Source organism: Helianthus annuus, chromosome 14, assembly GCF_002127325.2.
Source record: "Helianthus annuus cultivar XRQ/B chromosome 14, HanXRQr2.0-SUNRISE, whole genome shotgun sequence".
Lineage (NCBI taxonomy): Eukaryota > Viridiplantae > Streptophyta > Magnoliopsida > Asterales > Asteraceae > Helianthus > Helianthus annuus.
In genome coordinates, this window is record NC_035446.2 from 136060424 (window position 1) to 136086556 (window position 26133).

Below are 26133 nucleotides of genomic sequence, written 5' to 3' on the forward strand. Positions count from 1 at the left end.
ACCCTGCTGCAGATCAATACACCGAATTCACCAGCTCTTACAAACTTTTCCACTGCAGAATTCTTTCTTCTTCTATCTAGCTAACAAGGTACACCTTCGGGTTGCAGTCAAGACCGGCAGTACAACTGCTTACGGCTGTTGTATCCTGGAAACAAACGAGTTCTCCTGTGAGACTCGAAATTTGTTTTAAGGGACCCGTGTCTAACACGATCCTCAGCCAAGAACATCTTTTTGTCTACTAATTTTTGTTCTTGTTTTACTTATTTCTGTTGTAATCGTATCGTATTTTTCAGCTTCATTATGTTCTGTATTTGTAATTCAAGTTAATAAAATTTTGTATTTAATTCTACACGAACGGATTCCTATACTGCTCATGTTGTTTTTTGTATGTCTATTGTTGCTGTGGTGACCAAACTTTCATAGCAAGCAACTGCTTAAAACAAAGCTTGTTTATTTGGTAATATTCAATAACTACAATCTTTAATGTCGGCGGGAATAGTGCCAGCCTTTTATTGGATCACATGGGCGGCAACTTCAATAGTGCCAGGCAGCTGCCTGGCACTCCCCCATTGGCCCAACAAATTTACGTTTTTATCCCGCTTTAAAACTACGATTTTGCCATCAGTTCAAAATTATGTTTTTACCCACACTTAAAAACAAATTTACGCTTTTGCTCCCGGCTAAAAATTTCAATTTTGCCATGTGTTCAAAATTACGTCTTTGCCCCGTTTAAATTTACAGTTATGTCATTAGTTTTTTTCCGATTATAATTAGGATTTTGCCCCGTTTAAATTTACACTTTTGCCATTAGTTTTTTTTTCTCACAGCCAAGTTACAATTTTGCCCTCAAATTAAATTTATATTTTCTCCACTGTTTTTTTTTCTTTCCTTGGGTAAATTACAAATTTGCCCCCAGTGTAAAATTAAAGTCATGCCGGCAGATGTCTAGCACTCCCTCGTTGGTCCATTTAATTTACGATTTTATCTCTGAAAAAAATTATAATTTCGCTCTCAGTTCAAAATTACATTTTTTCCCATCGTTTTAGTTTTTTTGCAAAAGTATAAAAGTTTTATTTAGTTGGTTGACTCGATTTAATTTTTTCCCGTGTCAATGAGTTGCCTAACACTTGCTCATTAGTTCTGAAAATTACACTTTTGCCCTGCGCCGAAAAATATGGTCTTATCATCATTTAGATTGATTGAGAATTATTCGGCCATCGCCCCGCAACACGGGCGGGCATCAACTAGTTGGTATATAAATTCAAGTTACATTTACTCATTTTTTTATTTGATTAGGAGCATGAATACAAACAAACGAATACGTAAAAAATAAAAATGCATAATTTTCATGGAGCTCTATCCCCGTCTATTGGAGATGGATATGATTGGGTGATTCCGCTGATGTCACGAATATACTCTAGTGGTCATTTAAATTTGTCGTTCAAAAAAATTACTTACTTTTAGACTTTATGTAATTTTTATTTGTTACATCCGTGTGTCACACGGTGGCGGATCTAGAAAATCATTATATGGGCAATGTTTCAGAAAAAAAAAAATTCTAAAGGGGTAACGAAATCGAAAAAACGTCATTTTTTTCGAAATTTACACTACTGCCGGAGCATTAAGGGACAACGGGGGTTACCCCTTGTTACACTCTATATCCGCATAGTTATAAACTAAAATAAAATAAAGTTTGTTTTGCAAAAATGTTGTTCGGTCGATAGAAGAAATCCTACGTCGAAAAGAATATTATGATGTGCCATTCTTTTTTCATTATTATCATCGATGCTATAGTTTTTATTATACCTCGCGATCATCTAAAACGATATCGGATATACTACAAAAAATGAAAATAGTAAAAATTGTCGATATACATTTAAGACACTTTAAAAATTTAAAGGTTATATCATAAAATCCAAAATTATATTCTCTTTGATTTGATATTAGTTTTGATATATTTTTTTAAATGGCTATTTTTTAAGTGTTTTGATAATTATTAAGTTATGTATCTAACTTTATTTGTTTGATGCATCTAATGCATTAGAATAATGTATGTAACTATTTTGTTTTCATATGCCTTTTGTTTTCACTTCCCTTTTGCAAAGAGTTTTGAAACATTATTGATTGCATTGTTCTCATTATCTAGTTTAGAGGTGAAAAGAATACGAGACTATCAAATAAATTGGCTTAAGTTTTTATTTGTTTAATGAAATCGTTTTGTTTTGTTCACGTTTAACGTTAGATGTCTACAACATCGTATTCATTTTTCCGGAAAAAATGATCGGTTTCAATACAAAGTGGATTTCGTCTAATGTACGAAGCAAAGAGGTGACGGCATGTGTACATAAGTGGATTAGATGGGTGAGGCGAGGTACGTTGATTTATGACACACATAACCCCACCGTTTAGAATGGTATACCTGCACCTTGTTAAAGGGTAGTCAAAAACCCATTTCAGACCAGGAAACAAATTTCCATCGTATAACACATTATTCATTGTGTAAAAGGTACAACCGCACGATCCTTTACACCTTTTAAAAAAATATAATAATAGCATATTCATATTAAATAAAATAAAAATCTCAATTTTATGATATAATTTAAAAGAATAGTAATAAGCATACAAGTGTTATCCAAGTTTAAAAATTCGATGAAATTAGGGGTTGTCTTCGCAAGGCTTGTTTGAAAGTCCTAACTGAAAGGCCGGTTAATAATTAGTAGTTGGTCTGGCTCTTCCGGCCGACTTTTAAAGAAAGAAGACAATACAATGGATGAGTTTCCTCTTTTAACACATGTAGTCATTAATAACTTCTATTTACTTACAAAATTATCACCAAATTAGTATTAACCATTAAAATAATTGGATCAAAAGATCATACTGGTTTTGGCAAACCTTTTTTAATTAATTACGAGTTTGTGTATATAGTAAAGTGAGAATGTTTATATATTAACCAATTTTTAACCGACATGCACAATTTATAAAATAGAGCTACTTAGCAAGGTGTCAAAGCAGGAGACCAAATTATAGTTATAACCAACCTATAGGTAAATTTTCTAAGTGCTTCTAGCTTAACTGTATTACTTGTGTAGTAAACGTGTTCAATTTCAAATGGTTAAAGGTTAAAGAGAATGGTCTGTTTGGTATGGGGTAATAAAATGGACGAGGCGAAGGAATAGACGAGGTAATGGATGGACATAGGAATGAAATAGATCATTACCATTTCATCGTCTTATTTGGTTACCATATAGGAATATTAGCATGTGTTTATTAGGCAGGAAGAGACGAAGGAATATAATCGGTAATGGATGGCGGTAGTGGGTGGTGGCAGCGGTGGTCGATGCCGGTGACCGCGGTGCTCGGTGGTGGAGGGTGGCGGCGGCAATGGGTAACGGTGGTCGCTGATGGTGGCAATGATCAGCGGTGGCGCTAGTGTTCAGTGGCGGGGGGTGGCTGTGGTCGGCAGTGGCAAGTAGCGGCAGCGGTCGACGACGATGGGTGGTGGTCGATGGCGGTGGGTGGCGGCGGGTGGTGGTGGCGCAGCAAGTGGTGGCGGTGGCGCCGGTGTTCAACGGCGATGGGTGGTGGTGGTCAGTCATGGCGTGCGGCGGCGGTGGTGGTCAACGGCGTAGGGCGACAGCGGCGACGGGTGGTGGTGGGTGGTGTTGATGATGAAGGTGAGAGAGGGAATGGAATAGAAAAAAATAAAGGGGTGTAGCTGGAATGAATTTGAAGGAATCGAATGGCTTATGTAATGGGTGATTTCATTATCTTGATCAATCAAACACATTTTTTTTCATTCACTCGTAATTGTACATTCCATTCTGCCTCTCATTCCTACATACTAAACACTAACAAACTTAGAGTCGTATCCTTAGATTTTGGTGTAGATTTAAAGGATGCTTTAGTAACTTAGTTCGTTAAAAAAATAAAAACATAATAAGTATTATTATTTAGGGAATATTACAAAAATAACAATTGACTAAAAGTATTTTCAAATTTGGCATCCTCATGCGTTTTTGGAGCGGCGCATCATGCGCGGGATGCCTCTTTGGAGCGAAACCCAATAAAATATGGACATGTGGCCACGGGATGCGTTCTTGGAGCGAGGCATCATGCACGGGATGCGTTCGGCGAGTTCCTGAAGTGTCCGGCGAATTTTCGGGCGAGTTCGAGTTTTTTCCGGTGAGTTTCTAAAATGTCTGGTGAGTTGCAGGTTTCCGGTGAAATCTAGCAGCGGTTTCTCACGATTTGCTACCCACACAACGGTCTTTGGGTCCATTGCATACCATATCCTAGCATATCGTCTTAGTTCAGATGTATTCCTAGGTGAAAAGAAGCCCATTTGAAACTTCTTCCTCGGAGATTTTAAATAACTGAGACTGTCGTCATTCATGAATTCACCGGTTGTGATATTGTTCTTAGCAGAACAAGAGTAGCACTAACAACAAACCAGAAAGGTACACATACAACATAAAAGTTGTCTCATTATTTGTCGTCAACTTCCACAGGTTTCGTTGGACGTTTCAGAAACTCGTCGGACGCATCTCGTGCATGATGCCTTGCTCCAAGGACGCATCCCGTGGCCACGTGTCCATTTTTTATTGAGTTTCGCTCCAAAGACGCATCCCGTGCTTGAAAGCCGCATCCCGCACATAATGTGCCGCTTCAAGGACGCGTGAGGTTGCCAAATTTGAAAATACTTTTGGCCAATGGTTATTTTTATAAGACTGCGAGGTATGGGGCGGGAGTTTGGGCGTGGGTAGGGGAAAACGCCCAAGCCACCACCCCGGGTGGGCATGGGTTTCGGCGTGGCCCTTGGGGCATGGGTTTCAAGCCGGGCGTGGGGCGGTTTGGCCATCCTAGTTGGCTGAATATCATTGGCTCAACCTTGTGTGATTTTTTTAAATTTTGTATATTTTTTTTATAAACTACCATGCCACGCGGTGCACCCAACCCAAGCCCAACCCACGCCCCACCATACCCCGCGGACACGTACCAGGCAGTGGGGGGGGCTCCCATTCCACGTGTCATCACCCGCCCCAACCCACGCCCAACCCAAGCCCCACCATACCCCGCAGTCTAATTTTCCTTATCATTTAATTTGTTTTTGAAACAAAAATAATTAAAAGAGTGCACAATTGCATATTACCCCTTAAAAATCTTCTTATTTGAGTATTTACTCACTTAAAATTAAAATTGCATATATCTCATTCCTTAACTAATAAATTTGCAAATTTACCTATTTTGATTTATTTCATTTACAATAAGTTATATAATGAATTTTTTACCCTTATTTTTACTGGAACTTAAAAGAATCACATATTTACTCATCTTTACTAGTTTTTGGGGCTTTTTCACAATTCTTTTTGTTTTTATTTTTTTTACCTTTTGCTTGTTAGTTTTCTTTTGTTGTGTTTTTTACAATCTAACACTGAAATAAACCGCCAAAGTACGTAGATGCATATTTTTCAATGGAATATAAACAATTTCTGAATAAGTGAGAGCTTAATTAGAGGACTACATATCAAAGAAAAGAATGTAACTTGCTTTAAACGTATTATAATGTATATATTTATAAATCAACTGAAAATCATTTTAGTTAGTTTTTTTTTACTAAGTTATTTGTTTTGTGTTTATTCTTTTAATCATTAAACGTATTTTAATGTATATGTTTATAAATCACCTGAAAATCACAAACACCCCTAGATATATATTAGTAAAAGGAAAAAATGGGTAAATTTACAATTTACAATTTTATTAGTTATGGAAGAGGATACATGCGATTTTAATTTTAAGTTGGGTAAATACGCAATTAAAAAGTTTTTTTAAGGGGAAATATGCAGTTGTCGGAATATTTTTGAGTAAATTACGTTTTTGGCCCCTGTGGTTATATCACTTTTACTATATTAGCCCAAAATAGGATTTTTTTAACATATGTGCTCCCATGGTCTCTATAACTAACTATTTTGGCCCCTAAGTCTAACTCCATCCCTTACCCTGGTTAATTATTTGTCACATGATAGGCACATGGTGGGTATTTTTGTAATTTCTCCTCCCCTTTAAATCTAACCCAGGTCTTCAAGAACATCATCATCTTCTAACCTAGATCTTCAAAAACGCATCATCATCTTCAAGAACACATCATCTTGAGGAAACCATGGAGCCAAAATTGCTTTTAACATCTAAAACAACCACAATTTTCCATACATCTCACAAAAGAAATTCAATCTTTATCTTCCGATACTAGTATACCACCCCATTATTCCTCAAAAAATCTGAGTTATTTCCCTTTTAATTTAAAATATATATATATATATATATAGGGAGCCGCTAAAATAAGAACCAATCCCAGTTGTAAGAACCGCGAGAACCACTTTCAACCAATCAGAATATGCCAACAGAAAGGGTATATTGGTCATTTACCCAAAACATCAAATCCTCATCTCTCTCTTCCATTAATGATGTCAGAGATTTAAAATCTCTCCATATTATCTCTCTTCAAACCATTATTATCTCTCATTTATAAAACTCCATCCTCTCTCCTGTGTAAAAGAAGCTTCACCACCATCTCCTTTCTCATAATTTGATCTCACCGGCGATATGTCAGTCGGTACTCCGGCGCCCAGCATCTCCGACAAACCCCCCCAAAAACCCACCGAGCTCCCTCATTTCCGTTCACCGGCGACTTCTCCGTCACACACCACCATCCTCCTTATCCCCGTTTTACCGACAACCTCACCCTACAACCACCTCCTCCCTCTTTTCCTGTAACTGATTATTCAGCGATGATGTTCTCTGTGTTTCCGGTAACTTATTTTCCAGAGACGAGCTCCGGAGGTGCGGCTCCGGTGGTTTCAGCTTCATCCAACTCGGGTGAGTCCATTTTATTTTGTTTCTTTTCTTCACCTTCTTCTTTTTCAGATCCGTTTGAATGGGTTAATTATCCGATTAGACTTGTGGTTGCAGGAGGTGGTGGTTGACAGTTGGGGGGAGGGGTGTTGATGGTGACGGTGGTGTTTTTGGTTGCCGACGGCGGTGTTGATGGGGGGGGTATTGATGGCGAAAGGGAGTGGTGAGTGGTGGGTTTGTTTGCTTGATTCTGTGGGTTTGTTTGCTTGATTCTGTGGGTTTGTTTGTTTTTTGGGCTGATTTTGAAATTTTATGGCAGTTGTTAGGGTTTGATCTGTTAAAAAATGGCTTGCTGGTGCTTTTTTGAATCTTTGATGATAGGGTTTTGATTTTTGGAAGTTGATATGCGTTTCTCTCTCTATGAAAAATGGTGGGGATTTGATCTGTGTTCTTGATTTCTATGGTGATTTTGAACAGTAAACTATGTGGGTTTGATGTGTTTGAATCTGATGGTTTTTTGATATGATTCGATTGGGTGGCGATGATGCAAAAAAAAACGTAGATTTTGATTAAGATGGCGCGGCAAGGACGGCGGAGGGTAGGTTTTTGAACCTGCAACCCCACTTTGCAGCCTTTTTGATAATCGGAAAATCTGAGCCAAACCGCGTTTTTATCGAGATACACTTTGTTTTGATGTTGTTGGTTTTTTATATTTTTTTCCCTAGTCGATGACGATAACAATCTATCTGAGACACATACCGAGTTTGCGTTTTCTGGGTGCGTTCGTGTTGCGACAAAAAGTTTTTGTAAAAGAAAATGTTAAACCTAAACTTTTTTAACGTAAAACGTAAACTTTTTTAACGTAAAATCGTAAAACGATAAACGTAAAACGTAAAAAGTTTTACGTAACACGTAAAAAGTATAATGTAAATCGTAAAACGTAAAAAGTTTTTCGTAAAACATAAAAAGTTTTTCGTAAAACGTAAAAAGTTTTACGTAAAACGTAAAAAACCGGCGCGTAAAATGTAAAAACGTAAAAAATGTTAACGTAAAAAACCGGCGCGTAAAACGTAAAAAACGTTAACGTAAAAAACCGGCGCGTAAAACGTAAAAAAATGTTAACGTAAAAAGTTTTAGGTAATACGTAAAACGTAAAAAACGGCGCGTAAAACTTAAAAACGTAAAAAATGTTAACGTAAAAAACCGTCGCGTAAAACGTAAAAAACCGGCACGTAAAACGTAAAAAACCGGCGTGTAAAACGTAAAAAAACGTTAACGTAAAAACGGCGCGTTTGAAAAAACGACGAGTGAAAAAGCCGGGCGAAAAAACGGCGCGTGGAAAAGCCGGACAAAAAAACGGCGCGTTAAAAAAACGGCGCGGTAAAAAACGGCGTTAAATACGGCGCGTCAAAAAAACGACGCGTAAAAAAGTCGGACGTAAAAACGGCGTGTAAAAAACCGGCGCGCAAAATTAATTTCTTTTTGTCAAAAAATCTGAATTTAAAATTGTTTTTAATAAAAAAAATCTTTTAAAAAAATAAAAAGTAATATAATAAAACTAAAAAGTAATATAATAAAACAAAAAATTAATTAAAAAATAATAAAGAGAAAAAGACAGAAAAGTGTTATTTTACTAAACTACCCTTTTGGATTAAAAAATTAAAGATATAATAAGACAAAATGTATTTAATATTAATTTTTCTTACTTTTAATCTCATACATTAATCTTGTTGATCTAAAGGCTAGAAAGTGGTTCCTATGGTTCTTACAACTAGAGGTGGTTTTCATTTTAGCGATCCCCTATATATATATATATATATATATATATATATATATATATATATATGGGAGGGCTATATAGAAAACCCTATATATATAGAAAACCCTAGAAAACCCAACCTCCCGACAATTTTTTTTTTTTTTTGAAAAAAATAACACATGTAATATACATGTTTTTAAGAGTTTTGGGCCAAAAAAATCAAAAAAGCGCCGAATGAATGATTTAAAAAAAAATCAGCAAGTTTCTGTCTTTTGTGCCTAACACATGTTAGGCAACCAGACATTGCTGAAATTTGTTTATTTATTTTAAAAACATCCCTTCGGCGCTTTTTTTTTTTTTTTTGCCCAAAACACTTTAAAACATGTATATTACATGTGTTATTTTTTTCAAAAAAAAATGTCGGGAGGTTGGGTAAAAATGGGGGGAGATTTGAGTTTACAGAGTTTTCTAAAAACTTAAGGGTTTTCTGTCTAGCCTTCCCTTATATATATATATATATATATATATATATATATATATATATATATATATATATTGATCATCTATTCATCTTCTTCATATTGTGCACTCTCTCATCTTTATAATTTTCTGAAATTTTATTTTAAAAACAGTCTTGTTCTTACCTCTTTGATCTCTCTTCCATGAACAAAATTTCCCAAATTTTTGTTTGGTCTAAAAATCTTTTCAGTTTTCAACTTTTAATCTTTTTCATTTAATTTTTCTTGTGACTGTTTTAAGTAAGTTGTACTAAAAATCAAAAACTGTAAAATCTCATTCAACATTTGAGATTTCTTTTCAAGATCATCATTAAAAAAAATTATTGTGTTCTTGCTAAAAAAAAATTCATAATTTTTTTGAGAAAATGGAAGAGATGAATACTAGTGGTGTTACAATGGTGAAATCAGATGCACCATCAGACTACCAAATTGCTCCAAGAACTGAGCCCAGCACCATAAGATCAATCCCATAATCCATCACAAGCCAACTGGCTGCTGCATCATCTTCGCCGTACACACGACGGCCAGAGTAACACCGGTGACAGAAAAGAAAAAAAGAGGGAAACCCAGAAAGTACGGTCAAGATCAGTCAACTGTTGTCAAAAGGGATTTATCTCCAAAACCCATCTCAACCGAATTGAAATCAGAATTGGCCAAGCAGCTTGATCATCTTGTTGCTCGACAGAATTGAAATCATGGAAGGAGCTTGACCAAATCGATGAGCAAATGCAGCTTGACCAAATCGATGAGCAAATGCAGCTTGATTTTTGGGGAAGAAATTTGTAGAAAGATTGGTGGTTAGGTCTGGTTAATGATCTGGGGAAGAAATAGCTAGGGTTTTCTTTATAAAGTCAATAAGAGAGGAGGAGAAATTACCATTATACTTATCATGTGCCATCCATGTGACAAATAATTAATCAGAGACTATAAGGACACATATGTTAAAAAATCTTAAAATCCTATTTTAGACTAATATAGTAAAAGTGATATAACACGGGGGCCAAAAACGTAATTTACTCGAATATTTTTATATGATCTATTGCCCGTGTATATATTAATTTACTAGATTAGAACCCCGTGTATTACACGGGTTTAATAAATATAATTTTATATACTAAATAAAAATAATATATTTTTAAAGACCTCATTTATTACATGTATTGAGTAAATATAATTTTGTATATTAAATAATAAAAAATTATATCTTTAAGAACCTCGTGTATTGTGCGGGTTGAATAAAAGTACTTTTATATACCAAACAATAAAAAAGTTATATTTAAAAAAACCCCTGTATATTCACGGGTGGAAGAAATATAATTTTATATACTAAATAATAGAAAAGTTATACTTAAAAAAACATCGTGTATTGTACGGGTTTAATCAATTTAATTTTATATAGCAAATAATAAAAAAAATGTTATATCTTTAAAAACCCTGTGTATTACACATGTTCATCTATTGTTACAAAAAATCTTTCTAAGTCAAAATGGATTTTTTTATTATTTTCTAAATTAGGTTAATACTATTTTCGTACCATTCATAAAACCTTATAATCACAGTAGCATCATATATAAGCACATCACATAACATACACATCACAGTTTCTATACCAAGTAGCATGTGTTCGTACATATAAGCATAGTTTCTGTACCAAGTCAAAGTCACAGTTTCATACCAAGTCAAGTTCATGTCACGAATGCACTTAAAACTAAAGTCGAGATCGAACCGAAACCGAAACAACAAAAACTTAATTAAAAACTGTGGAGTGAGTTGTACTAACCGATTGCGTGGTGATCTTGGGACCGATTTCGCAGCGAGGGAGATAGAGAGAGATTTTTTATACTCGCGGATTAGTATACTTGCAGATAGGGTTTGATGAGAGTTTTGGATAGTTATAAAGAAGACAACATGCTCTCACGTAATTTATAAACTAGTTTGGCAGTTGGGGCGGTTTGAGGATTAGGGCCTTAAGTTCGGAAGTTTGTTTTGAGGAATCAGATCAAATAACATGCATGCGCCAACAGTTGAACACAAGAGAGTTGGGACGATTTGGTCCTCAAAAGGAGTTGGACCGATAATCATTAAGTGGCAATTGGGCTCAGAAATTAAGTTTTTTTTTTTCTAACTTAATATACATGCACATACATACGCACAGGATGAGATGAAAGGAATTATTATCATAAATATTATTATTATTTTGGAATTCGTATGAATTCTTATTAGATTTGATTAAATATTATTGATAATAAAAATTTGTATTAGATTAGATTTTAGATTTGATTAAATATTATTAATAATAAAAATTTGTATTAATTTAGATTAAATACTATTATTATTAGTATTATTAATAATTTTAATCAATTAAATGAGAGAATGACAAGTGACGTAAAACAGGTTTCTTTTATTATATAGTAGTTTAAACTAAAATTATAATTATTCGTAAGATATGGCCTAATATGATGACAAGTGTTGCTTAAATGGTTTCTTTTATTATATGTATAGATATAGATTATTACTTTGGTATCTAGCTCATTTCCAAATCCACCTTCCCTTCTTCTTCCTCGTCCAACAACGTTGTTATTTTTCTCGTAGTTGACGCATACATCAGCTCCACCCACCACAATTTCCTCTGTTTTCTGGTTACATATAATGAAACCAACAGCCAAGATAAACGGCGTCGTAAAAGATGACCACCACCACCACCACAAGGCAATCAACGGCCCCACCAATCCAATGGTTACACCACTCCTTACAGATCTCTACCAGTTCACCATGGCTTATGCTTATTGGAAAGCCGGCAAACATAATGATCGTGCCGTGTTAGTTTCTCAATAACTCCTTCCTTTTATATCTTTCATATTTCTTTTACATAATTATTCGTATTATTCATCTTTGAATTATTCATTCATACTAATTAATTAGGTTTATTAAGAATGATATGTTATAGTACCCACCCTGCCTGATTGGTTGTTTCAGGTTTGATTTGTATTTTCGGAGGAACCCATTCGGGGGCGAATATACTGTTTTTGCAGGTCTGGAAGAGTGCATAAGGTTCATTGCTAATTTTAGATTATCCCAGGACGAAATTGATTTTGTTCGAGAATGTTTGTCTCCCACATGTGAGGTATTATAGTTTTCTTATGGTTGTTAGTCCATAAAGAAAGATGAAGTTACTTGTACAACTTGCACATCATCATTAACTGTCAAAAGGGTAGAAGGGTCATTTACTAGCATTTCTTTTCATGTTGAGCATAGGATGGTTTCTTTGAATATCTTGGAGGAATTAACTGTTCTGATGTTGAAGTGTATGCTATTGCTGAGGGATCTGTTGTGTTTCCCAAAGTACCCTTGATGAGGATTGAAGGCCCTGTTGCTGTGAGTCTCTTATTAACCGGTTTATATGTCCATTTTGCAAGATGTTTTTTTCATTACATAGTGTTCGTAAAACATATTTATATTATTGTTTGTCAGGTGGTTCAACTATTGGAAACTCCTTTTGTGAATCTTATAAATTTTGCTTCTTTAGTCACTACAAACGCTGCAAGACACCGTTTTGTTGCTGGGAAGAATAAACTTCTTCTTGAGTTTGGGCTTCGGCGGGCACAGGTTTTAGAGTTCCCTATTTTTTATATCATCAACTGATTATATGGTTACATTTTAATTAGTTTTTTTTATTTATTATTTTTGTTTATTTCATCCGTAGGGCCCAGATGGTGGTGTTGGGGCATCGAGGTATTGCTACATGGGAGGATTTGATGCGACAAGGTAATTAATGTCGACCACGTATGTTAATCAACATGTTCTTAAACATTGTTGTAGCTCATTACTGTTTTTATTTTTGTGTTATATAGCAATTGTGCAGCTGGGAAGTTATTTGGAATTCCGCTTCGTGGGACCCATTCTCATGCTTTTGTCAGCTCGTTCACGGTTGGTGTGATATATATAACCTTTCTATCCGTTTAGTGAAAGTTCAAATATTCTGTGCAACTGCTATATAAATTACTACATTATGATGTTTTTTGATACGCTTATCTTAGTCAATTTGTGGATATTTAGGGACCTGATGAGATTACGGAGAGGTCTCTCAAAAGTCAAGATGGGTCAAGAGTATGCAAGGATTTTGTTGATCTCACACAAGTGTGGTTAGAGAAACTCAAGGTGTAGTTGTAAATTGTAATCTCATGAATATCACAAATTAGTTGAAAGAAATAATTACTTGACCTAACAAGCTTATATTTCCATTCATGTTTCATATTAGTGCTGTTCTACTTCTGCCTGTGTTACAGAGATTAAGTTCATCAGCGGGTGTATTCGGTGAGACTAATCAAAGTGAGCTGGCAGCTTTTGTATCGTACGCGTTAGCATTTCCGGACAACTTTCTAGCCCTTGTGGATACATATGATGTATGAGAATTCTTTAATCACCTTACATATGTATAAGTTTTTTAGTTTCATTTATTGGTTACCTAATATTATCCATGTGGTTCCGTGATTCCATCCAATCAGGTGATGAGGAGTGGCATTCCTAATTTTTGTGCCGTTGCTCTAGCACTAAATGATATGGGGTGTGTTTTTAATATGCTTTCTTTCTGTAAAAGATTGTGTTTTTATTATTAATATGTCGTATCTAGGCTTGATTACCGTTCTTTGTACAGGTATAAAGCAAAAGGCATTAGATTAGACTCTGGTGACCTTGCGTATCTGTCGTGTGAAGCAAGGAAGTTTTTTCATACCATTGAAAAGGAGTTTCACATTACTGGTTTTGGAAAGATCAACGTTACTGCGAGTAATGACCTTAATGAGGAAACTTTAGATGCTTTAAACAAACAGGTGAGTTATTAATAAAAAAGAATCTATAAATATGTAAAGATTCTATATTAAATTTTGGTTGCTTGCTTTGGTCAGGGCCATGAGGTTGATTCTTTTGGGATTGGAACCAATTTGGTTACATGTTTTGCTCAACCTGCTCTAGGTTGCGTGTTCAAGCTTGTTGAGATAAATAATCAGCCACGTATAAAGCTGTCGGAAGACATCTCAAAGGTTTAGTATCACTAATTTGTGTTCTGTTTGTATTGTGAATTTGGGATAACAATTGGATGCTGTGATGGTCTTAGGTCTCGATTCCATGTAAAAAACGGTCTTTTAGATTGTATGGAAAGGAAGGCTATGCCCTTGTTGACATAATGTCAGGTGAAAACGAACCACCTCCGAAGGTAAGTTCTTTATTTGTATCCGTTTTATATATTGTTTAAAACTAATCGTTTCCGCTCATTTGTTTAAATACAGGAAGGCCAAAGGATTTTATGTCGACACCCGTTTAATGAATCAAAGAGAGCTTATGTGGTGCCACAACATGTTGAGGATCTGATGAAGTGTTATTGGCCTGGCAGTGCAGGTTACACTTGAATATTCCAATTTTTTTTCAATATATATATATATATCCAATTTATACATTTGTATGATTAAAATGTATATAAATATGTGAAGACAAAGCAAGAGAAGAGCTGCCAACGCTTGAGCAGATCAGAAACCATTGTATGAAACAACTGGATCAGATGCGAACCGATCACATGAGAATATTAAATCCAACACCTTACAAGGTAAGCATAAAAACATTTTTTTACAAAAAAAGTTATTAAACACAAATATAATTTAATGCTTTTACTGGAACAGGTTAGTGTAAGTGCAAAGCTATATGAGTTCATTCATTTTCTATGGCTCAACGAAGCACCCGTAGGGGAGCTGCAGTAAGGATGCATATGTTACGCAGATAAACCTGACATCATGGTCGTTTGAATATTTTTATTGTTTATCTGAATACCACAATAAACATTTCCATTCATACAATGCATAATTGACCTTGTTTTTTATATTACATCCGACCCGAAGTAATTAAATTGCGTCAAAAAGATCATTGAGTTTCACCCACCCATAACCGCACCGGTCCCTGACCTTATGTGCTGTCATCGAGGCTAATTCAACCAAAGGTGTGATCCTAGCAGCCTCTTTCTCAACTGAAGCCCGAAACTTAGCCTCAACCTGAAACACAATTGATAAAATTTTATGAACTGTTGGTCTCTATTTATGTGAATATCATACTATAAAATTCAAATTTGAGTTGGGTTCAACGTAAAAACCTTATCAATGCACCGATCAACATCCAGAAGATAGCAGAAGTACGAGAGTTGTTTGTACACATCTGCCTCAGAGTACTAGTCAAGGTAAAGTTTCTAGTCAGTAAAATGTTGATAAATAGTGACAAATAAACTAGAAAAGTATTATTTATAATTATACTGAAGCTTGAAAGAAGAGATGGAAACCTGTCTCACAAGACGGCCATTGCATCGAGGATAACTTGGACATACAGTTCCTCTCTCAGCGTCCCCAATGACTCGCAGGTTCAAACTTCGTGTGGTATAGTTGCAGGTTTCATCATCACACTGAACGTTTTTCGCATAATAGTTAGATAATAAACCGTATTCTTGTACAAAAATCATATATTTAAAACATAAAATTGTTGCGTACCGTCATTACACCCTTATAGTATGTTGATATGAATAGATCTGCTCGTCGTTTTACCTGATAGCAACAATATAAGAGTTATGTTTCACATCTTTACATAGGATTTTTAATTTAATTTATCAAAGGTTTTAACCTGGTTGGATATTGAAACCGGAGGGACTTCCACTTGACATTTAGGGCAACATAACTTTTGCCAAAAACTGGATGATTGATCTTGCAAGTCTGACGGCTTTTCAAGGATTAATGTACGTATGTAACTGGAGACAGATGGACAGTCAAAAGTATCGGAGCAACCAGGACATGACAAACGTAACGCCTCACAACCACGGTACCTAAAATCCATATTAAAAGCACAATTACAGTTATGCATCAGTTAAAACTGTAAGAAAGCACCAACAAGAGCAGAAGTGAAAAAGAGTAAATTAGTGATTACCTCTCTTCATCATCTGTGACAGAGATAACTGAGCTGGAATAATCGTTGTTTGCAATTTCGATTGATTTGCTTTGAAACTGAAAAATAAGTCATAAACAAAAGACCCAATTAGGCCTGTAAATGAACCAAACGAGAACACGAACAAAGGCATGTTCGTGTCCGTTCATTCAAATTTAACCGAACACGAACACAAACATATAACCGAACACATTTTCTGTTCATGTTCGTTTATTAAGAAAATGATCATTTTCCTCTTCGTTTATGTCTATTCATTTAAAACTTCGTTTATGTCTATTCATTTAAAACTTAAACGGACAGTTCACAAACGTAAACGAACATAATTTAACAATAAACAACACAAATGAACATAATTGAACAAACTTACACGATCATAAATGAACATAAAGTATTTTTTATATAAATTAGTGATTAATTACGTTAAATTTCATTGAAAACCCCATTTTTTATTATTAGAAAGCCCAATTACCAATTAGTTATATTTATACAAGTAGTACAGAGTTCCTTTTTTGTTTAACATTTAACCACCACAAGTGGCCTAGTGGTGGAGTGACTTGGGTTCTCCAATGGAGACCCAAGTTCAATTCCCATTAGTGCCACTTTGGTGGCCACCGACACCCGCTTTAAAGCCGGACCGAGGACACTCGAGGTCTCGGGTTTGAAACATGTTTCTTACCCCTCTTTGATGGCTATGGGTATTTGCCGCCAGGGATCCTTGTCGGGTGGTGAACTGGGAAGGGAGATCCCTTCCGCGGTCAGGGGTACCGTGCAACTACCCTTTTTTATATAAATATAGCTATTTGTGTATTTAAATTGAAACGAACAAACATAAACAAATGTAAATGAACTAACATAAATGAACTAACATAACCAAACGTTCACGAACATAAATGAATGAACAAAGCGTGTGTTCATGTTCGTTCGTTTAATTAAAATTAAATGAACAAAAAATTGTGTTCATGTTTGTTTAGTTATTAAATTAACGAACATAAACGACACGTTCAGTTTATTTACAGGCCTAGACCCAATTTTGTTAGTTAAGAACTAATGGTGACCACAAAAAGCTTGGGTGTACCTTGGAAGGATCAAGCCCTAAACAATCAGCCAGAACGGATGGGCTTGTACCCTCGATTGATGCACAGAGACGCGATACTACTGGATGAATCTGAAATGACCATAAAAAGTTGATGAGGTAATAGAACAAAAAACTACATAATAAAACTAGAATACATATAAATAAAAAGTAAAAACTACCTGTTGTGCCAGATAATAATCAATGTCAATCATTAATTTCTCGTTATCCTTTGTTAATTCATCAGGGTGTCTTGCACGCTGAGCGATCCCTGCCGATGAACTCGAACCATTCCCCTATTGACATAAATAAAAATATAAATAAATAGAAAAACAGATCAAAGAGACAGATTATGCAAAAGTGAGTGAACTTTTAAAACTAACCGGCTCACAGCAAATTATATAAGGAACTGTATCACCAGCAGAGCAACCACTGGTGTATCCTAGTTTTCGCAGCCTGAGTGCCACCTGTATCGAGTATAGCAAGTGAATGAACAACCATAAACACATAAATACATAATGAACCAAAATAGACAAGATTTGTGGTGTTACTTCAACATGCGGTTGACTTTTAGCATCTGGATAGGCTTCAGGTGGTTTGGTCAACGATTTTGTAATAATATATTTCTCCAATGCTACTTCTCCATTCCTCATTTCCTCTTGTACCTGCTTATACAGATAATAAGATTTGTAATGTTCGCTTATGAATCAAGATTCTATCTGAATATAATTATCCAATACTTGTGAATATACCTTCCTGAGTTTGTTGTGTATTGATTCAACAACTTCCTCGCAGGACCTATTAGTATAAGAGTTCATGCATCGTAAGTTTCAAAAAGTGATGATGCTTGAAAATAGACACAAAGTATACATACAGCTCGGATAATATTTGTTCCAAACAGAAATCTCCTGTTTCCTTAGATAACAAACTCCAGTCACGTCGAACCATATCAAGACCTTTTCGCTCTATAACCTACATATTTCATAAAATTTAGAAACTACAGGTAATATAAAAAATAATAATATTCAAAGAATACCTAAATAAGTACCTTATGAACTTTCCCATCTCTTATTTGCTCTTTCACTGCTGCATATTTCTTCTTCTTAAGCAGCAGCATTCTCTTGTATAGACCATCAAGATCAATTTCTAAACGCTTGTATCTCTTATTAACCTAACATTCAAACGGATACAGGAGTTAATTCACAAAAAGGCAAAATGACATCAAACAAGTTAAAACTCTACCTCTCTGATGACATTTCCTGCAATAGCTTTGGCTTTGCTAATATCATCAAGTCCAGTATATATCATAATTGAATCGGTATCACCATAAATCACCTGGAAACAAAAAGAAAAACTTCAAGAAACATAACAAGTCAATAAAAAAGACAAAAATGAATTACTGTATTAAATAAATCACCTCCAAGTTTAGATTATTCTGAACAAGATCAACAGTCTTTTGCAAAATCTCTCTCCCCTGTAAATAATATACAACTTAGTAATCACATATTTGTTCTTATAGAAAATTCCATATTTCAGAAGAAACTTATAGCGTTTCTTACTTGTAGTGTTATAAGCTCTGCAAGTGGCTTTGCATAGAACCTGGAATTTGAAAACCCCAAGCATCCATACATACTATTTGCTGTTAATTTAAGGGCTTGCTGTTGTATATCAAATTGTTGGTACTTGAGACCCGTTGCAGTTTTCAACCACTCTTTTACATTTCTCCTTCTCTCAACTAGATTTTTAAGTAGCTACAATCATATAAAAATTAGTTACTTTTAATCTTTTACTTGTGTTATCAGTTATGTTTAATTACCTCAGGTAGAACTCCAGTTGCTTTTGAAGAAGGTAAGCGAGGAACTAAACCATCTTCGGATCTGTCTACTGTTGTGAAACAGATATTATACTCCTGATAAGAAAACATAAATGTTTAGCTCAGCATACATATGAAGAGGTGGGACGTAACAGAGTATAGTGAATGTATGACTAACCTGGATGATAGAAGGGTATAGACTGTTGAAATCCAGAAGTAAAATATATTTATCATATAAACCTTTTTTGGGTTCTAACACCAAACCTCCTGCATACGCGGGTCCTTTTTTGGATCTTACAGGCTCGTTTTCTATTTCATCGTTCACACCCAAATCATTCATTACTTTTTCCTCAGGACTCTCTGACTTGCGTTTTGCTACTACTTTGTTTTCCTTTGGTGTATAAAGCTTGTCAGGTACCATAAATTTCTTTGCATGGAATGCATGCAATAAAAGATATTCAACTCTTTGAGCTCTAGCACCCTGAAACCAAATTCATATGAATATTATATGCATATATATATGTGTGTGTGATGCAAGAAGCTTTTCACTAGTGTTTACCTGAAGAGTTTTACCCCAAAGATTACCACTAATATTAGTCAGTTGACGTGTGAGAGGAAGCACACTCAAATGAAACATGAGTTCCATTGACAACCAGGCATCTGTCTCCCCGATTTCAATCTGAAAATCCACAATATTAATATTTTTTTTTAAAACTTGTCATGAAATGTTTTTAAAAAATATGACCGAAATGAGCGATAGGACATACAAGTTCCATTAAGGTTTGAGAGCTTTGAAACAGCCGAGGGATATCATGTGGAGCAATCTCCTTCCGCTTCTTACTCAACTGAGTTTTTGCAAGTTCTGTCAATGAATAACTAACCTGGAAAAAAAACTTTTATCCGTTAATATTTAATTATTAAAAAGTAATATATCGTCTTGATATACAGCCCAACATAATCTTCACACCTCCTTCAACAGATCACGAGAACACAAAAAGGTATCACATAAAAGCCGACCGGCAATGCAAGACATAATTCCTGGACTTGCTCCAGACCCGAAAACCGTGCTGCCTTTACTAAGCCTAGGCATCTCAGACCGCTTAAGCCGTCCTATTTTCGACCACATGCTATTAGGAACTTTGCAAGCCTGAAATATCATGTTATTGTTTAACTAATTAATTAAACCAGGCATAAAGTAAATTTAATTTAATATTTCAACATTCAACCTTGACTCTGTTGAGAAGAACATCCAAATCAAATCCGGATATATTGTGACCAACGAGAATATCACTATCCAGTTTGTGTAATTCAATCATCAACCGGTTTAATAAAGCTCTTTCACTGCTTTCCATGCTAATGATGTTTGACCCAGCCTTTGAGTTTCTATCTGCTGCTTCTTTGCTAAATCCCATTGGAAACAAGCCGTCTTCAAGCTTACGCACAACTGTAAAATGGCTTAACATTCCAGGTCTTGTCCATTCAGAGGCTAACATGGGGGTGTCAATCTGTACGGTTCAGCCGTTAATTAGAAGCGGATTCACAGTTTAACACATAATAGACAATTCAGTAGCAAAATATATGTATCATATGAGGTACCTTGGCTTTATGACAGCAAATGACGGATGCAGAGGCGATTTCATTTGTATTTTGTTTTTGGTTTATTACAGTTTTCAGATTGATCGCAGTGACAACTACAGGAGGAATCTCTCCAGTATTTGTTGGGTTATTGGCAACTTTAATGTCTTTTGAACAATCAACAGTAACCTCAAATTTGCACCAGCTTACCTGTTCATAAAAGTAATCAATATGATATGAAGAACTCAACCGAAATTGTATAAAAAAAAAGTTAATTCAGAAGCCTCACACGCTGAGCAGTGGAACAACTAGAAAACTTTGAAATTGATAACCATGAGGGTCCTTTTATCTTCCTTTTGATAAGAAAAAGCTCTAGGGCACTGCATGCATCACAATGATTTGTTTTCAAGTTCTACAAATTTTGTAAATAATCTGATATTACAATTAATTTAGAATTTTCAAGAAAAACAGAAACCTTGTATGTGTTCCCAGCAGAGCACTAAAAGTATCTCCCTTAAGATCTGAAGAAAGCGGTGGGTCCTGCAGTTTCAACATATAAAATGTCAACAAAAACCTATATAAGAAAAGAAAGAAGAATCAAGGGTCATAATGTGTGAAATACCTTGAATGGATAACTAATTTTAAGTACATAATGTTCTCTGCGCTCTATGTCAGATCTCTCAAATGCATAATTCCTCTGAAAATTAATGAAAAAAGTCACAAACAATCATCCAAGAGCAGTTGGTTAACAGAAATGAGACATGCTAAAGTTAACATCAATTCTTTATTTTTAAATCTAATTTGGCTAAATAACAGACCTTCACTGGTTTCATGCTGAAGTTTGAAACATTGCGGTCAAGCAATTGTTTTGTCAGGTCGGCCTTCAATCCAGATGCCATTTCCTAATAAAGTAAAATTTTGTCTATAATAACTGGAAGGGACAATAACTAATAATACAAGTAAAATGGTTATGTAACTTAGAGGAATGTAAGGAAGGTCTATTACATGAAGCTTGGTGAGAAAATCTGCAGGTGATACTTTTGATTCTTCAAGCTTCAGAATGGCAGTCTCGTTAAATGCATGACCACTGGGGATAGCATATATGCATCTCTGCATATTCTTCACAACCACACAACAACTGTGATACGTATTTCCCGCTTTAACCTTCATTCAAATGGAAACTTTCAAAGATCAAGATCATTCTTTATCCATCATGCATAGAGCACAAGAGTTAACGTCTTAAAGTAAAATTCAATTTGTCACGTCAAACATCCACAAGGCATGAGACAACTCATTTAATGTCTATTACTTTTCAGTGGTCTGCTTTAAGTGTCAAGTTAAACCTTGGTTTAAAAAAGCGCGAAGCGCTCCGAAGCGTTTTGGTTCCAAAAGCTTTAAGCAAAGCTTCAAGCGCGAAGCGAGAGCTTCACGTATACGAAGCGCTCCATATTATATATAATTATATATAATGTTAATTTTATATATATGTATAAAAAATAGCTATCCATATTATATATATGTATTTTATAATGTTAATTTTGTACTTTTATGCATAAATTAAAAAGTTTAAGGACCAAATGTAACTACTGAAGATAGAGGGGGTTAAATGTTTAAATAGACAAACTATCTTTACACTTTTTAAGTAAAAAGTTAGAAGTTTTAGGGACTGAATGTAAACTAATGAAAGATAGAGGGGTTAAATGTTTAAAAACCTTAACTTATAAAAACCCTAAAAACCTAAAAGACATATACGCAGCCGTCAGCATCTCTCTTCTTCTTCTTCCCCCTTCTTCCTGGTTTCCGGCTGAAAGCAACTCCGTCGCCGGAATTTGTCGCTTAAAAAATGGCCCAAATATTAAAAAATGGCCCAAATAGTGATCTGATTGGCTGGAGCGTCGCTTCACAGCTTCAACGCTTCACCGCTTAAAGCTCGCTTCAGCTCGCTTCATGTAATGCAGCGCTTCAGAGCCAAAAAAGCGTTTTTCCGATCGCTTCATCGCTTCATCGCCTCAAGCGCGCTTCAAGCGCGCTTTTTTAAACCAAGAGTTAAACAGTAGGTGCCATAATGCATCATGATATTCACATTCAGATTTATATTAGACCATAGCAGTGTAAACAAAGAAATAAAATAGAGATATTACAAGCAATGTCTTTCCCATAGTTCCGATTTTTATGAAATACGCTTCTCTTACAATCTAAGTACTGTTCTTATTCGTCTACTGTCAAAAGTTCAGCTTGATACATAATAAGTTGTAAATTAGTAAACAATCATAAATAAAAAAGTAGCGTTACATGACATAGATTATCTACATCTATTGGTGCATTAGTGCATACAAGCTTCCATTATTCACTGACAGCCGTGATAATTGTCTACCTATGACTAGGGCTGCAAATGAACCAAACGTTCGGTGAACAGTTCGTGAACCGTTCGGCGGGAAGTTCGTTTGTGTTCGTTCATTTATTAAACAAACAAACACGAACAAGAAATTTCGTTCGTTTAACTAAACGAACGAACATGAACAGAGGTTGTGTTCGTTCATTTATGTTCGTGAATGTTCGGTAACGTGTTCGATTGTGTTCGATAGTTCATTGGTGTTTTTAGTTTCTATATTTTATCTATATACTTCAAAATTCCGACAAATAAAATACTTAATAAGTGTCATTGTATTATATATCCTACTCATGAATGTTTGTTTGTGTTCGTTTGCTTCCATTTCTGTTCATGGACATTAGTTTGTACCCATTCGTGTGCATCAACGTTCATTTCCGTTCGTTGCCTAAAATTAACAAACAAACACAAACGAACACGAACACGAACAAGTTCATTTCCTTAACAAACGAACACAAACATAAAATCTCGTTCGGTAAGTGTTCATGAACAGTTCGTGAACACATATATTTCTTAACAAACGAACACGAACAAGGTCTTGTTTGTGTTCGTTCGGTTCGTTTACAGCCCTACCTATGACCTCTTACTGAAACCTTCCACACAATGCTACAATACAACATGCACCATGTAATATGAGAAAGGCATGTCACATGAAAATCTGAAAACCTTATTAGCAGACTGTTATTCAAACTACAGTTGATGAAATGAAAAAAAACACCCTTGAGTGTTCAATCAATGACCGAATACGAATAAAACAAGTGACATGAAACATGATATGATTTTATTAAAAATCTAATGTGCTTCCTAAATCCTAAGAGGGTGTTTGGGATTACATTTTGAAGTGATTATTTGATTATTGCGTTTGTAAAACATAAATAATCTAAAAAAGTGTTTGGATGAAAAAGTGATTATCTGCCTCCAAAACGCAGTTTTGGAGAAGCATGTACCTACATGCTTTTTCAAAACGCAGTTTTGAAAACGCATAATCTATTTTGAAACCGCAACACCAAACACCCCCTAAGACATTCATAACATGCTACTATGCTAGATGCATCATCATGTAGATATAAGTGCTCAAGCCAAGTGTGACTACAATGTTAAGTCTACTGAGTCCTGTATAATTACCAAAATCATGAATGATAAAATCAAACAATATTGTCGATGTCAACTTGAAATAAGTAACTAATAATTTTTGCAACTGACATAAAGTTAAACAGACATAAATACCTTCCCAAACAGATAAATTTTGCCAGCATTAGAACCATAAAACTCCTCATAAGCATCAAGCATGTAGAAAGGCAGAGACCCATCCGAATCCACAACAAACGGAGACTTTCCATCCGAATTCAAACCCGAACCAGTCTCCTCACTCAAACCAGAACTCACAACCGCCTGCAACCCTGCACTTGCACTAAAAGTTGGATCCTTCTCCTCTTTAACTTTCGCATTCAACGTCCAAACAACCGCCTCCTTCACCGCTTCCGCCTCAACTTTAGCCTCAACTTTCGCCTCAACTTTCACCTCACTCTCATCCTTCACCACCTCAACTTCCCTTCCCACCACTTCCACACCACCCAAATCCTCACCATTTTCGGGCCTATCAAACAACTTCTTTTCATCTGGCTGTTCATCAGACTTTTCATCAAACACCTTATGTGCATTCTCAATCTTAACCTTAACTGCACTATCTGAAACCAAAACTGTGTCGTGTTGAACAAACCTTTTATTAACATTATTATTACTTCTCCTTCTTTTCTCCTTCTCACTCTCATCAGGTGTAATTTCAGCAAGCACATCATCTAAAATACTATCACAAACCGCCACAGCAGGCTTACTCTTATTAAAAACAGCAGAAGTAAACAAGTTAGATATCCTCTGCTTACCCATCAAAGCAGCCGCAGCTTCAAACGAAGGCTTCTTCACTTCTCTCTTTTCCGATTTCGTCTTCTTCGGTTTCTTCTTCTCCAATTCACCTTCCGATTCCTCTTCAGACGACGGAACGACACCGGATTTAGTCCAATCCTCCTCTTCTCCTTCATCTGCGTAACCTAAACCATCATCGTCAACGATAAAGTTTCGGTAATCTTCTTGCCGTTTGGCCACGAGACTCTCGTACTCATCGTCGTCTACGGTGTCGTAGATCGGCTCGTCGATTTTGATCTGGTAACGATCTGCGTCGTTGGTGTTGCCGCCTTGTCGTAGGGTTTTGAGTTTGCGAAGTGCTTCTGCTCGTTTTTCTGAGTCGACTCCTCTTGTTTTTCGCTTTTGGCGTTGGTTATCGTCTGTCATTTTGATCTGGTGATTCAGTTGGGTTGATTGTTGTTTGGTTTGTGGAGTAGATCTACTGAGGGTTTGGTCTGTAGGGTTTGATGAAATGGGGGAAAGTGAGATGTGTAAAATGGCGGGAAGAACATTTTAGCGCCAAAAGTAAATTGGGGGAAAGGTGCGCGACCCGGGCTATACCCGGTTGCCCGATATACCATGTGGAATCCACCCATATGCAACTAGGGTTTATGATCCCTCACCTCTCTTCCCACATCATAGGAATAGACCACACTAGGGATGAGCGTATAGTACTTATACCATACTGATATTAATATTGAATTATTTTTGGTACTCACTTTTTAGAGTTTTCACTTTTCAGTATTGGTACTTTCGCTACGGTACCGGTAAAATACCGATTGTTACCTTCAAATATCGGTACTGGTACCCACTTTTAACGTTTTTTTTCCATATGCCTAAGGGTCTAAAATATTTAAAAATATTCCTCACCTCCGTGAAAAAAATATTGAGTTCGCAACTGCCTCCCACCAACTACCACTGCCACAACTAACCACCCCCACCTTAAATTCAAACGCAACATGACACATAATGATTGATTGGTTCAATGAAGAACTGAATGATTGTTCGGTAGTCAAACAAATTAACTTTGGGTAGTGATTGCAAAGACACCACAAATGAAAGAAGCCATGAACTCCCTCAGTCCAAAAAAGATCTAACATTTTCAGTTCTGGATTGAAATTTGAGAAGATGTCAGTTTGAATTCACCTCTTTTTCAATTACCAGTCATTAAAAGATTGTAAGACTGATTGTTGGCCACAAGTTTTCTCGATTTTGTATAGTCAAACACTCACACTTCCTTTTGTTTGGGACAAAAGGAGTTGTCAATAATTGCATTTAGGGCTT

At 35.7% G+C, this 26133-nt stretch overlaps 2 protein-coding genes across 2 annotated transcripts; one reads left to right on the plus strand and one right to left on the minus strand.

The window, feature by feature from the left end:
• The first annotated feature begins 11660 nt into the window (after positions 1–11660).
• LOC110903949 (nicotinate phosphoribosyltransferase 2) lies at positions 11661–15000 on the plus strand. Its single transcript, XM_022149759.2, has 15 exons — positions 11661–11945; positions 12103–12250; positions 12382–12501; positions 12598–12732; positions 12830–12891; positions 12978–13053; positions 13183–13284; positions 13413–13529; positions 13632–13690; positions 13781–13955; positions 14031–14165; positions 14240–14338; positions 14412–14520; positions 14613–14725; positions 14799–15000. Exons 1-15 carry the CDS (start codon positions 11776–11778, stop codon positions 14874–14876), a joined length of 1698 nt encoding a protein of 565 aa, XP_022005451.1. The 5' UTR covers positions 11661–11775; the 3' UTR covers positions 14877–15000.
• Positions 14806–25436, minus strand: LOC110903948 (DNA polymerase alpha catalytic subunit). Its single transcript, XM_022149758.2, has 29 exons — positions 24175–25436; positions 21564–21722; positions 21377–21460; positions 21181–21255; positions 21034–21098; positions 20848–20938; positions 20580–20768; positions 20210–20488; positions 19951–20130; positions 19751–19864; positions 19543–19662; positions 19162–19464; positions 18987–19079; positions 18730–18921; positions 18588–18644; positions 18413–18505; positions 18219–18341; positions 18045–18142; positions 17923–17968; positions 17722–17835; positions 17554–17637; positions 17353–17466; positions 17174–17263; positions 16081–16157; positions 15781–15979; positions 15651–15704; positions 15446–15565; positions 15263–15337; positions 14806–15164 (listed from the first exon to the last, which is right to left on the minus strand). The coding sequence occupies exons 1-29, from the start codon at positions 25234–25236 to the stop codon at positions 15018–15020; spliced, it is 4497 nt and encodes a 1498-aa protein (XP_022005450.1). The 5' UTR covers positions 25237–25436; the 3' UTR covers positions 14806–15017.
• Between the last annotated feature and the right edge of the window lie 697 nt (positions 25437–26133).

Excerpts from the sequence above, each read along its gene's own strand:
- LOC110903949 (XM_022149759.2), top strand. The coding sequence starts at position 11,776 with ATGAAACCAACAGCCAAGATAAACGGCGTCGTAAAAGATGACCACCAC. Across the intron at positions 13,530-13,631 it reads CCCTTGTGGATACATATGAT|GTGATGAGGAGTGGCATTCC; the intron begins GTATGAGAATTC and ends CCATCCAATCAG. Across the intron at positions 14,339-14,411 it reads AAAACGAACCACCTCCGAAG|GAAGGCCAAAGGATTTTATG; the intron begins GTAAGTTCTTTA and ends GTTTAAATACAG.
- LOC110903948 (XM_022149758.2), bottom strand. The coding sequence starts at position 25,236 with ATGACAGACGATAACCAACGCCAAAAGCGAAAAACAAGAGGAGTCGAC. Across the intron at positions 19,663-19,750 it reads CTCAAACCTTAATGGAACTT|ATTGAAATCGGGGAGACAGA; the intron begins GTATGTCCTATC and ends GTGGATTTTCAG. Across the intron at positions 18,645-18,729 it reads CAGAGCTTATAACACTACAA|GGGAGAGAGATTTTGCAAAA; the intron begins GTAAGAAACGCT and ends TATTATTTACAG.